Genomic DNA, 13,145 nt, shown 5'->3' with positions numbered 1-13,145 from the left:
GGGTGGTTCACCTTCTGCAGGGGGAGGGGGAGGTGTGCTGGTGGCCTGTTGGTCCTGTGGCGGGGTCTCCTGGCCACTAGCAGCAGCGGAATTGGTAGGCAGTTCAAATGTCTGGTTAGTGGCAGGGGTCCGCTCGTGTGAGACTGCCTCCCTCATAATGTTTGCCATGTCTACCAGCACCCCTGCAATGGAGACCAGGGTGGTGTTAATGGCCTGTAAATCCTCCCTGATCCCCTGGTACTGTCCCTCCTGCAGCCGCCTGTTCTCCTGCATGTTGTCCAGGATCTGGCCCAGCTTATCCTGGGAATGTTGGTATGCTCCAGGGATCTCTGCAAGTGCCTCCTGAAGAGTCGGTTCCCTGGGCCTGTCCTCCCCTGGCGCACAGCAGTCTTCCCAGTTTCCCTGTTGTCCTGTGCCTCTGTCCACTAAACCATGTGCCCACTGCCACTGACCCCAGGTCCCAGATCGTCTTGGGTATGAGGTGTGCTCTGGGGTCTCTGTAGTGGTGGACACACTGCTGATTGTTGTGTCCTGGGGACAGAGGAATGGGTACGCTGGGTGGGTGCTGTGGTGGTGTGTGACAGTCCAGAGGTCCCTGATGGTCCAGGTTGGTCATCCAGATCCAGGCGACCAGAGTTGTTGTCATCTCTGTGGGCCTCTTCAGTTGGGGGACTGGATAGTGCTGGCAACCTTCTCTGCTGACATTGGCTGGGATACCTGTGGTGATGTAAATGCTGTGTTATTATTTGTGTGTGACATATTGTGCATCGGTGGGTTGCCCTATTTGTTTGTATTTGCCCTGGCAGCTTTAACTTGTGTTAGGTTGGAATGTGGGGGGCTAGCTGATTCTCTCTAGTGTGCATGCTTTGGTGATAGGTGTTAATGCGGCTGTGAGTGACGGCCATACATTGGTGGTGCATGCAGGGCTTGCTACTGGGATGGGTGGGATGTGATGGTCGGGTGTGTGGGAGGTGGTGGAGTAATGGGATTGAGGGTGAGGGTATGTGATGTCATGCAGGTGTTGGGGGAGGTGATAGTAATAGAAAGTTGACTTACCGGAGTCCAGTCCTCCTACTCCGGCCAGGCCCTCAGGATGCATGATTGCCAAGACTTGCTCCTCCCATGTTAGTTGTTGGGGAGGAGATGGGGGTTCAGCGCCAGTCCTCTGGATCGCGAGCTGGTGTCTTGCTGCTGTGGAACGTACCTTCCTCCGCAGGTTGTTCCACCTCTTCCAGATGTCGTCCCTTGTTCTTGGGTGATGTCCCACAGCGTTGACCCTGTCCACGCTCCTCCACCATAGCTCCATCTTCCTAGCAATCGACATCTGCTGCACCTGTGCTCCAAATAGCCGAGGCTCTACCCTGATGATTTCCTCCACCATGACCATTAGCTCCTCCTCTGAGAATCTGGGGTGTCTTTGTGGTGCCGTGGGTGTTGTGTGAGTTTTGTAGGTGAGGGTGTGTAGGGTGATGTGTTGGGGTGTGTGATGTGGGGTGCGTGTGTGGTATATAGGTGTAGGTGGTGTGTGGCTCTGGTTTTGTCTGTGGTCGTGGTGTCTGTCCCATGCCAATGGTTTGTACTCATAAGGGGTTGTGGGTAATGTGGGTGTGTGTTTTATAGTGGTGTGGGTGTGGTGTGTGTATGGGTGTCAGGTGTGTGTTGTTTAAAATGTCCAGTGTGGTGTTATTTTGTTGGTGTTTGTATTTTGAGCACAGCTGTATGTACAGCCAATGGTTTACCACCATTGAATGTTCACTGTGGTGATTTGTGGGTCATACTGTGATGGGCGTTGTTCTTTCGGCATAACGGTGTGGGTTTGGATACTGCCAGTTTATCACTGACCTTTGGTGTGGCGGACTTGTGGCTGTGGATGTATAGTGACAGATTGATGTGTGTGTGTCATAATATGGTAAATGCCTATCCGCTGCGGCGGTCGTATGTTGACGGCAGTTAGCGTGGAGGTAAGTGGGATTTACCACCAGTGACATAATGAGGGCCTATGTGTCTTTAAATACATTCTGTCTTCCATTCTCTCCCTTCTTCTCTCTTGTCCCTCTCGCTCTTTCTTTCTCTTGTTCTCCCTCTCCTTCTCGGACTCTCTTCATTCTCTGCCTCCCCCATGTTTCCTAATATTAAAAAATGCTGGGTCTGCAGTAACTTAGTTGTGTTAGATGACCTATTGCTTAAGGTTGCAGTATTCTACCATGGCTGCTTCGTAGGGCTGAGTGTAGTATTTGGCAACCTTGAAGAAGATGTACATTTCCTGTGCTCCGCTGTCACATATTCTAGTGGTGTGTTCCACACATTGGCTGAGTGAGAAAATGCTGAACCATACTGGCTTCTGATAGACTTCTTACTTTGTGAATTTCAGACTTCATCAGGAAAACTTTGTAGCAATTGCTATATATATATATATATATATATATGTGTTCCCTTAAACATTTTCAGCAGTGTGCAGACTGTGACTCTGTAAGTCTATAGAGTTCAAACTGTATCATTACTGCAGCCAGCAGATATCAGTAACAGATACCCACAATGCTGGTCTATGGAGCCTTGCATCCAAATACAACTGTGCATCATGTCCATGCTGCGTTAGGATGAATCACAAGGCTCTCTGAGATTATAAGGCCGAGCTCGCCATCACAGAGCTCTGTAAGAAGAAGAAGCTGTTCAGATTGTCACCCAGGTCACTACACTCGGGTAAGTCCTGGAAGTCCCATTAGAAACAATAGAACCTGAACTATGGATTTCCCTTGACCTGCCACTCCAACATTCAGAGTAGTGCGATTCCCTAGGCACCGCTAGGTCATAAAGCTGTTTCCCTCTGGCCTCCTGAAAATCTGATTCGGACACTGGCCTTGTCTTTGGCACTACTTATTCCGGCCCCAGTGCCAAACACAACCCCATCCTTATCTCCAAGTCAGATGTCAGACACCACCTGCCTCAGTGCTGATGCCAGTACCAATGCCACCGTAGCCAGAAACTGAGCCAATAGTATTTTCTGATTCTGAGTCCCATTCCTCCCTCCCCCAGTCGGACCTTGCCAGTATGCTCATTTAGATCACAACACATCTATTCCCCAGAGTGTTAATGGAGATGATGATAATGGCCAGGGAGAATACAGTGGTGGGAATACCTCAGAACTTCAGGGCACCAGCAGTCTGGGTACTTCTCTAGACAAACTCCTTTCCTCCCCTTGCCCAGCCTTGCCTACTGAGGAGTCCACCTCCTTCACCGCAAAAATTAGGGTGGCAGCAGACATTGTGGACCTCACTCTGCCAACTCAAGAAGTAAAGACTGATATCCTCACAAAGGTTTTGAACATGGGCAAACAAGCCAAGAACCTCTTCTCCCATTTAACAGGGCCTTGACAGATGTGCTGTTGGGCACTTAAGCAACACCTGGATCTTGCCCCTTTAATGAATAGACAGGTAGCAAAGTGACACAGTGCTGCTCCCAGAGATATAGACTTTTTGCTGCATGTTCTCACCAGCCTTTTGTGATAACGCAGTGGAACCTTGATTTGCTTCTTACCTCACTGCTGTGCACACTCATAAAACCGAAGCACAGTTATCCTTCTTGCCTGCTGAGTATCAAAGCTGCATTCCTGACATAACATCAGCAAGGCAAGGAAGTGCATCCCATGTGTTGTCTGTGGTACCGCCATATAATTTGTTCTTTCCTGACAAACTCCACTCCTCCAGGTTAAACTGGCATTCCTGCACAAGGTAATCACACCCTTCCACAAAGGGCAATCCATCACCTTGCCGGATTTCTATCCCCCCCCCCCGTCAGCCATCCATGTAGGAAGAACTCAAGTTCTGCATTCATCGGATCAGGGATTACAAGCAGGATGACAAACTTTTTGACTGTTTCTCCGGAGGGAAAAATGTAAAGCAGTGCAAAAGAGGTCAATTTCTTGATGGATTGTGTTCAGAATCATAATGTACTATGGGTTATCCACGAAGTTACCCCCAAAAGTATTGTGAGGACCTCTTGGACCTGTATGTGTTTCCTCTGTTTTAGTTTAATTTAGCTTCATTTTACATTTCATATTTTATTCGATGTAGAAAGGGTGCTTTTAACAATGACTTTCAACATATTTTATCAGCTTGCTTTTACTCTAGGAATAAAGAGAACTTGCTGCTTGTTTAGCCGCTGCACAACAAGTAACCAATACTTTCCGTCAAAGGCTAAGAATATAGTGCACAATATTCTAGGTGACCACTTCTTACACCTAGACACATCATTACATCAGGACTGTGCTTCCAGTACAGTATGATTTCACTATGTAAGTGATGCACTGACCCGGCAGGGGCAGAGTGCATTCCGTCTATAACTGTCCTGGAGTGAATGCTGTTTGACATGATGTTCAGCTGGCGGCTAATCTACCAGCCTTGAAAGGATTGCCATCTACACCGCAGGAGTACTCCTGACACTATCCCAGGCATGGGGTTGGGGCTAATCCCTTAGATCGGGCCAGGCAGATGAGTACACCGGCTGTGCTCTCGAGTATAGCCTTAGGGTGAGCTAGAAACCTCTAGAACATCTAGATCCACATACATAATGGTTAGACTGTTTATTTGCATTACCATGTTTATAATGTTGATTAAGTTGCTTTGTTCCATCTGCCCAACTCGCCAAATTCTAGATTGAGATTGTTTCATTAAATATATTGAAAACTTAATTTGCATCACTTTGGTGTCTCGCCTGGGCATGCATTAGTAATACAACAAAAGGGTAAGATCTGTTTCCACTACTTCCCTGGAGAGTCAGAATGTCATGTTCTGGTTGCCATAATCACCTTCCACCACGGTTGGTATGGGGTCTGGGTGTGACTGAGAGCTAGCCAGGAATTGGGCCAGTAGTTTCCGATGGTGTGGACGGACTCCGTCTCCCACACTCCAAAGTCCTGTTGTCCTAATACGCAGTCCTATTACCATAGTAGGAACTGCACAATATGGTGCTACCAACATACTAAGGTCAGGTACTTATTTAATGGGTCTCTCCTGAGTAGTTTCTCTTGTGTTTCCAGATGCCCTATTCACTTTGTATGAAGACATCTGTGATGTTAGGGAAGTAGCCTCCTCAGTAGCATAGTTTATCTGTAGGCTGTAAACCTGAATCTTTAATACAATTCCCCACTTCGTATTTCCTTCTCTGAATTCTGTCTTTAAAAGAAAAAATGGCAAGCCTTCTTGTTATTCCTATAATTTGTGGACATGCTGTCACACAACATTTACTCCAAAATGTGCTACCTAATGAGGGTGGAGATGTTATATTTGTGGTAGTTTGGGCTGGACTCAAGACTGATTTGCATATGGCTGGGTCCAAATTGGGGTAGTGTGGTGAGCAAAAAAACAATGGATTAAACCCAGATCTTTGTTACTGGGGGCGAGTGTTTGTATTGTTCAGTATTCTGTCCATAATTTGTTATTTTTGCATTTGTTGCCCTAAGTGGGAAGGGTATGCCCAGACGTGGGTTCAGTGCTCACTGCGCCACTGGATTCAAGCTAGCCTGGCTGATGAAGGGTGATACCCCGAAGCCGGTCCTAGGAAGCTTGTTTCCGGTTCAGGGAGAACCTGGCTTGGCAGTTCTGGCTGGACTACTCCCATGGGGAACAGGGTCAAGACTGATTTGGTATGGCTGAGTCCAAACTGGGGTGGCGTGGTGAGCAAAAAAACAGTGGATTAAACCCAGATCTTTGTGACTGGGTGTGAATGTTTGAATTGTTCAGCATTGCGTCCATCATCTATTCTTTTTGCATTTGTGGTAGAGTCACACAATGCATACAAAAATGAAGCATTCTATTCAGGGGTTTATTTTTTTGCAGCAATACATTTCATACATACACAGTCACTAACCCACTGGTACAATATAGAGCATACTATTTAGAAATACCATTAACATTTCCAGAACATCAAAATGGGTTTCAAGGCACCATACCACACATTGTTGAACATCTTAGATTGGGTCCCCTCAGTAAAGAAAGGGACACATGGCCAGTTTTAGCTGCCTACTCGCCATATCCAGCTATACAAATTTTACAGCAGCCGATCTGTTCCCATTATATTGTAACTTAGTTTGATTATTCAGACGCTAAACACAAGTAGTGATGTGCACCGTAAACACTGCCCCAGCGAGAGCTGCAAGAGCTGTTCAACAACAATTTGATACACCTGGGATCAACCAAGTGACTGTTAATGCAATTATGGGTAATGTACCCACCAGGAAATACCGTTCTGGATAGCACAAAAAACTAATTAGCTTGAAACAGTGTTTCCCCATACGGGACCCCAAGATAAACATAGAATTCTTACACTGTGCTTGTCACTTGGAATGTTACCCTCTTTTAATGACTGTGTTACTTAGGGCACAGTTTTTGCTACGATTGATACCATAACCTATGGTACACCATCTGTTGCTGTTTTACCCGGTGTGTTAAAAAAGACACAAAACAAATATGGGACTGCCCCTGCCCTGAACTTAGTTATTAAATTAATAGGCAATCGTGCCACAGTATCCTCAATTTCTTTATGTAATTCAAAAGGGGAAGCATTTCTCATGCAAGTTCCTTTAGTAGGTAAGGAGCGTGAATTGCCAAAAATAATTGCTGAGGCCTATGCATGCATATGTTGTGATTGCTTAGGGTCCAGACCAAATAAACCACAACTTAAAGGTCATCCTAAAAAGGATAATACCAAACAAGCACAAGAGTCTCCTAAAAAAAAAAACACTGAGGCAAACAAAAATCAAATAAAGACAACAATAAAATAATGGGGAAGATCTCCACAACCGGAGAGCTCTGAGAAATGTTATCATTTACGTAACTGTGATAATTTGAAACAACCTGACAAGTATCAGTATACTTATACACACCCTTCTCACTCCTTTCAGGACTCATCAGACAAATGGTCTGATAGAATGGGGCAGTCAGAACGCAGGCAAAAGGAGTATGTCTAACCAAAGAGGGACTGACAACGCTCATCTGACATCACTCTAAAAAAGGAAGAGAAACGTCCTCAAGAAAAACCCCCAATTCAAAAAGAAGAAGGTAGCAGGAATTTCAGCAAAATTTGCCACACATATTGTGAATGTTACTGCATAACAGGAAATGGGCAATGACTCTGCTCAATAGCGTGGCACAGGTCATGCTAGTTTATCAAAATATTCAAGAGTTTCTGGATGTGAAAGCAACTAATGACTCCATATAAGTCGAAACCTCAGACAGGCAAGTTTCCCCTCCAGACTGAGTTTACAAACTTAACATACAAATTGAGGGGGACATAATGCACACAATCAAAGTCATTTTCTAGGAAACGTAAACACTCAGCTATGACATTATGTTGGCTGAAAAAGATTGGCCATGTAGATGAGAACTCCCACAAGGAGAAGATGTGATTTTCTTATCTTTCTTAGTCCTCGTTCTGGAGCAAGTAAAGCAAGCTTACACTGCGGGATGGGCTCTGGATACCATAATGGAGCTAGCGACCTGGGTTTGCCCAGGCTTATGTCTGCGGTCCTGCACTTATAGTGTACTTTAATGGAAGGGACGCTATAGACACATATAAGCGTGTGCTTATATGTCTGCATCTTAAATATAATGCACCCTGCCTCCTGGGCCGCAGAGGCCTTCGTTAGGGGTGTCTGACATTTATGTAAGGCAGTGCATGGGATTGTGCCACTCATGATGAGGGCATAGTTGAACTTGAGCAGTTTGCACTGCTCTGGCAGTGTCCAATGGCAGGCCTGCCATGAGCAGTTTGCATGGGTCACCTAGGGTGGCGCAACTTTGTGCTGCAGTCCTGGGGACCCCTTTACCACCTATGCCCTGGGTACCATGGTACCATTTACTAGGGGTTTACAAGAGGGTAGTCTTTTGCCAATCAAGGAATTACCATATAACCAAATGATTTAGGGAGAGAACACATACAATGGGGCCTGGTTAGCAGTCAGAATTGAAAATCCAGCATCTAGGGCTCCAAATGGGGGCAAAAAGTGGGGGAGCATCTGCAAAGCGCCCAGTTTTCTTATAGCTAGTTTGTTTTGCCCATTTAGGCTACAGCTTCTAACACCTAGATACTGCTTTATATCAGGACTGTGCTTCCAACAATGACTTTTGAAATACTTTTTCAGCTTGCTTTTGTTCTAGGAATAAAGAGAACGCGCTGCTTGTTTAGCCTTTGCACGACATGTAACCATTACTTTCTGTCAAAGGCTAAGAATGTGGTGCACAATATTCTAGGTGACAGCTTCTAACACCTAGACACATCATTACATCAGGACTGTGCTTTCAAATAAGTATGCTTTCATTATAAGAGATGCACTGACCCGAAAGGGCATTCCTGCCACAACCGTCCTGGGACAAATGCTGTTTGACATGCTGTTAAACTGGCGCTAATCTACCAGCCTTGAAAGGATTGTAACCTACACAGCAGGCTGCCTCCTGGCACTATCCTCAGGTATGTGGTTGGGGCTAATCTCTTAGATTATGCCAGGTAGAAGGGTACACCCACTATGCTCTAGTCTTAGGTTAGGTAGGAACCTCTAGAACATCTAGAACCATATGCTTCATAGTTGGAGTGTTTATTTTATTTGCCATGTTTCTAATGTTAATTTCTTTACTTTGTTCCCTCTGCTCAATTATTGCAGCTCACTCGCTATATGCTAGATTGCAATTGTTTCAATAGGTATTTAAATCTTATTTTTCAACTCTTTTGTGTCTCGCCTTGCCAAGCATGAGTAATACAACAAGAGGGTAAGATCTGTTTCCATGACCTCCCTGGGGAGGTGATTGTCATTTTCAGGTTTCCATATTCACAATCCTCCTCGGTTGATTTAGGGTCTGGGAAGGGCACTGTGAAGTAGCCAGGAATTGGGCTAACAGTTTCTGATGGTGTGGACAGACTCAGTCTCCAACACTCCAAAGTCCTGTTGTCCTAATACGCAGCCCTAGTACCATAGTAGGAACTGTATAACAAAAGGTTTACCTGTTTATTCAAGGTTTGCCTGCCCATTCAGCCAGATCAAAGGCTGATACCACTGCACTGGCTTGTGGTGTGCTAGTTCTGGACATTTGCCAGGCTGCTACTTGGATGTCCTTCCACACATTAATGAAGCCTTACTGTATGGCAGCCAGATCCGATCAGACAGGCGCTTTGCCTGGTCAGTCCGGAAGGATTTTCTGGTCTGAGCCATATCACTGACCCATCACTTGGCGTCATACTGCTTCGGTATCTGTTCACAAGGTGAGAAATAGTGTGTTGGAAGTCTGTAGTAGAAGAACAAGTTTCTTACCTTTGGTAACAGCTTTTCTACTACAAACACTATATAACTGCAGTTTAATCTCCCTGTTCTCTGGAATGGACTCATGCAGTCCATTAATAAGATCCCAATCTGGAAGTCTGCACACTGCCTCATTCTAATTTCAAGGGCCCTCGTCCACCTGCATGAATGGAGAATGAAAAAAAAATCAACACAAAAAGATAATGCATAGATAGGGGACCTGATGTTGCATCCAGGGAGGGCCAGAGCTGCACCTCACCTCCTGTCAATGCTCACGGTGAGTAATATACAATTAGCTCGAGTCTCAACCAAAAAAGACTTTTCAGAAGGTAAGTAACTTGTTCTTTAGGGACCCGAGGTAGCGGACTACAGTTCTGGCACATTAAACAATAAACGACATAGGCAATTCAATCTTCGTTAATGAATTAATTTATTACTGTCAGATATGCAGAACATACAGCTACATAATCTACCAAAGCATGGTCAAATTGGTAGATTTTGAAACTTTATGCTCCGTATCTAACATTAATAGATCACTTAATTGACCATCACCTTATAGTGATTGAATCGATTGAATTGTGGTAAGAACGTGGAGGTATAGATAACTCATAGGGTGCGTTTATTTTGAAGGCACTTTTTAATTACAGACTCATGCAAGTTGCTCTATGGGAATGAAATGATTAAATGGATCACCTCAGTGAAACATTATTGCTTGAGTGTGAAAGCATCTAAAAGAGCTCTGACGAGTAACCAATTAAGAGCTCACACATGTCCTGATGATAATCCTGAAAGTCATTGTAGGTGGGACGAAATATCTACTTTATATGTATGTTTCTTGTTATTTTTGTAGATTGTTATATTGTTGTTGCATTTGCTTTATTTTCAATGTGGTATGTCTTTTGTGGTTTGTTCAGGATTTTTTATATGCTTGTTTACATCAAACGATTTAATTTTGATTTTCATCAATGTTGTCTGTAGCTCCTTCCTCGCGGTCTCTGTATTTTAGTGAAATACATTTTATTGTATATACGTAACTGTAAATTTTTATGACTTTGTAACTTTTTCTCTGAAACATGCGTCTCAAATTTTTCTTTTGCCACCCCTCTTTTGATTTGTATTAATGTCATTGATCTCTCTTGTATTTTGCTTCATGCATCATACATTGATGTCGTAGAACTAACATTCCTCAGCTGAAAGCACAATTCTGTTGCACTGACCATATGTCTAGGTCATTTGGAGATAATAGGGTTGCATTTTTTGTTAAACAACTCAGCAGGTAATACTCCAATCAAGGCAAATGTTAGAAATACCACAGTACTATGTTAGCACAAATCTTTAGTCTCTTAGGGGGTTATTACAACTTTGGAGGTGGTGTTAATCAGTCCCAAATGTGACGGATATACCACCAGCCGTATTACGAGTTCCATAGGATATAATGGACTCATAATACGGCTGGTGGTATATCCGTCACTTTACCGTCACTTTTGGGACGGATTAACACCTCCTCCAAAGTTGTAATAACCCCCTTAGTCTGTTTCCTAACTAAATTGTCTAATTATTGTTAGCCGTCTGGCTTAGATACCTGTGTTATTTTAAAAGCTTTTATTATGACAAGCCAATCATAGTTTCCCTGCACACCTTATGCTGTCATTGAGTTAGCAATCAGAATTCAGCACTTCAGCATCTCCCCTGAACAACCGGTCCATGTGTCTAACACTGCCTTAGTACCAGAACCTTGTTTAACTTTATTACCAATGATCCTTCTGGTGCAAGAATCAGGGTCATTCATGCTTGTCTTGTACTTTTCAATAGAAATGTGCAAGCAGTGCCACCTGGGAGAAGCACATGAAAGCTATGGAAAGTACAGATACTTTTTCCTTTTTCCTTCTGGGTAATCTTGCAGTCATGGTTACACCATGCGCAGCAGACCATTGAAAAGGGTTTCCTTCTCTGTACTGTTAGTTGTGAACAAAAGATATTGAGTTTCTAAACAGAAAATCATGCCTGGTTCGTGTTAGGATTCAAGCAATTAGTCTGCTTTTCAAGGCCCTTTGCCTACTACACACATTCACATAAGCAATGCACAGATGTTTGTAGCAGCTTTTCTAGCTGTTCTACCACCTGGACCTCTGGGTCAAGAAAAGAATAGGACCAATATCCCACCTTCCCTGTAAGGCCACCTATCTGTCCCCTTGATCCAGGATACCACACATTAAACACTTAATTTTTAGTATATTGTTTTTGATTCTCATGTGAAATATATTTCAAACTTATATTTGATATTTTGATGTACATTTTTTTAGTCCCTCCATCCAAAGGAAGCAATCACACTATTGAAATAAAATAGAGGCAATAACTGTACCATTTACAGTGAAGATAAATAATAGTGCTAATTACAGTGTTTGGCCATCTTTTCATAACATGTCTATTAATTATTTGTTTTTAGGATCCCTACAACAATATTGTGCGTACAGTGATTGAAGCCATGGCTGCAGTGTTCGGAGGCACCCAGTCTTTGCATACCAACTCCTTTGATGAAGCTTTAGGGTTACCTACAGTGAAGAGCGCACGTATCGCTAGGAATACTCAGATCATAATTCAGGAGGAATCTGGCATTCCCAAAGTGGCAGACCCATGGGGAGGATCTTTCATGATGGAAAACCTCACGAACGATCTGTATGATGCTGCCCTCAAGGTAGATATTCTGTTTCGATGTATCGCATAAAGAAAATTCATATTGCTTAATACATCATACTATTGGGATTGCTGGAATCTTCCATCATACTAATCCAGTGACTCTACACTGCCCATGTATTCCATTTATTCATTGCTTACTGCTGAACCCTCATTGAGTGGCATAGATAGTGAGTGAAATGTTAGGTAAGGACACAAAACTGAATATGTTATGAAGATCAGGGACTCATGTTTAACAGTTTATCATGTTATTCATACCAATTATATGAGAATCCGAACCTTCCCTTGAGTTCCTGCGGTTGGTTACTGGACAGTATCCTGTGTGAATACAGTTCATCTTACCACAAATAGGAAGCTTTTACATCGAACTCTGCACCGCCGTAGCTGCTCACGACTCCGACCACCGCCAGCCAGTCGGGATCTATGATCCTGGCTGTGGCGGCGGTCTCCTGGCGGTCCGACTGGCAGCAGCATAATCTGGCAGTAGGACCGCAAGGAGTGCTGCTGTGAGACCGCCACAGCGAGTTTGGTGGTCTCAAGACAGCCAAACTCGTAACTAGGCCCACAGTTTAATTTTGGATTTAGATTTAAATGTATGTTTAAGGTAAGAGTATGTTGTAGGGTTAGGATCAAGATTAACACACTTATCCTTATTTTTAGCTATTCAGTGTATTGTTAATCTCTGAAGTGTTATTCTCAGTAGAGGAAATGTGGATTTAGTAGATTCTTAGGGGTACCTCGATTTTTCCTTGTTCTATTTAGTGAGAAACAGCAGTGGGTAATGTAGTTTACCACGGTACCCAGCACCATCTTCGCCAGTTGAGTACTTTGATAACCTTGAGGAGTAGTCAGAGCTAGCTGTTTGAGTGGGCAGGCCTTAAAAACTTAAAGCCTGATTTAGAGTTTGCCAGATTGGCTACTCCGTCACAGACATGGCAGATATCCGGCTTAACTTATTACAAATGCATTGAATTCAATGGCACTTGTAATAGTTTGGACAGGATATCGATCACGTTTGTGACGGAGTAACCCATTCACCAAACTCTAAATCTGGCCTTAAGACACAGCATGATGCAATACAAACACTCACTGAAGTGACTGTTCAGTGCCCTATGCATTGCCAAAGAAGAATAGGTCTTTTGGTTACTGATCAGTAAAATACACA

At 43.8% G+C, this 13,145-nt stretch overlaps 1 protein-coding gene across 4 annotated transcripts in view; it reads left to right on the top strand.

Annotated features, from left to right (window-relative positions):
* MMUT (methylmalonyl-CoA mutase) overlaps positions 1 to 13,145 on the top strand; it is a 197,334-nt gene that overhangs the window by 87,642 nt on the left and 96,547 nt on the right. For all 4 annotated transcript variants that reach the window (XM_069236109.1, XM_069236112.1, XM_069236111.1 and 1 more), the window contains exon 6: positions 11,733 to 11,981. In XM_069236109.1, the coding sequence (XP_069092210.1) occupies positions 11,733 to 11,981 (249 nt within the window). The remainder of the gene's footprint in view (positions 1 to 11,732; positions 11,982 to 13,145) is intronic.

The sequence above is a fragment of the Pleurodeles waltl genome, chromosome 5, assembly GCF_031143425.1.
Source record: "Pleurodeles waltl isolate 20211129_DDA chromosome 5, aPleWal1.hap1.20221129, whole genome shotgun sequence".
NCBI lineage: Eukaryota > Metazoa > Chordata > Amphibia > Caudata > Salamandridae > Pleurodeles > Pleurodeles waltl.
The sequence above is the reverse complement of the archived record's forward strand: the minus strand, read 5'-3'. Positions and strand labels throughout refer to the sequence as shown.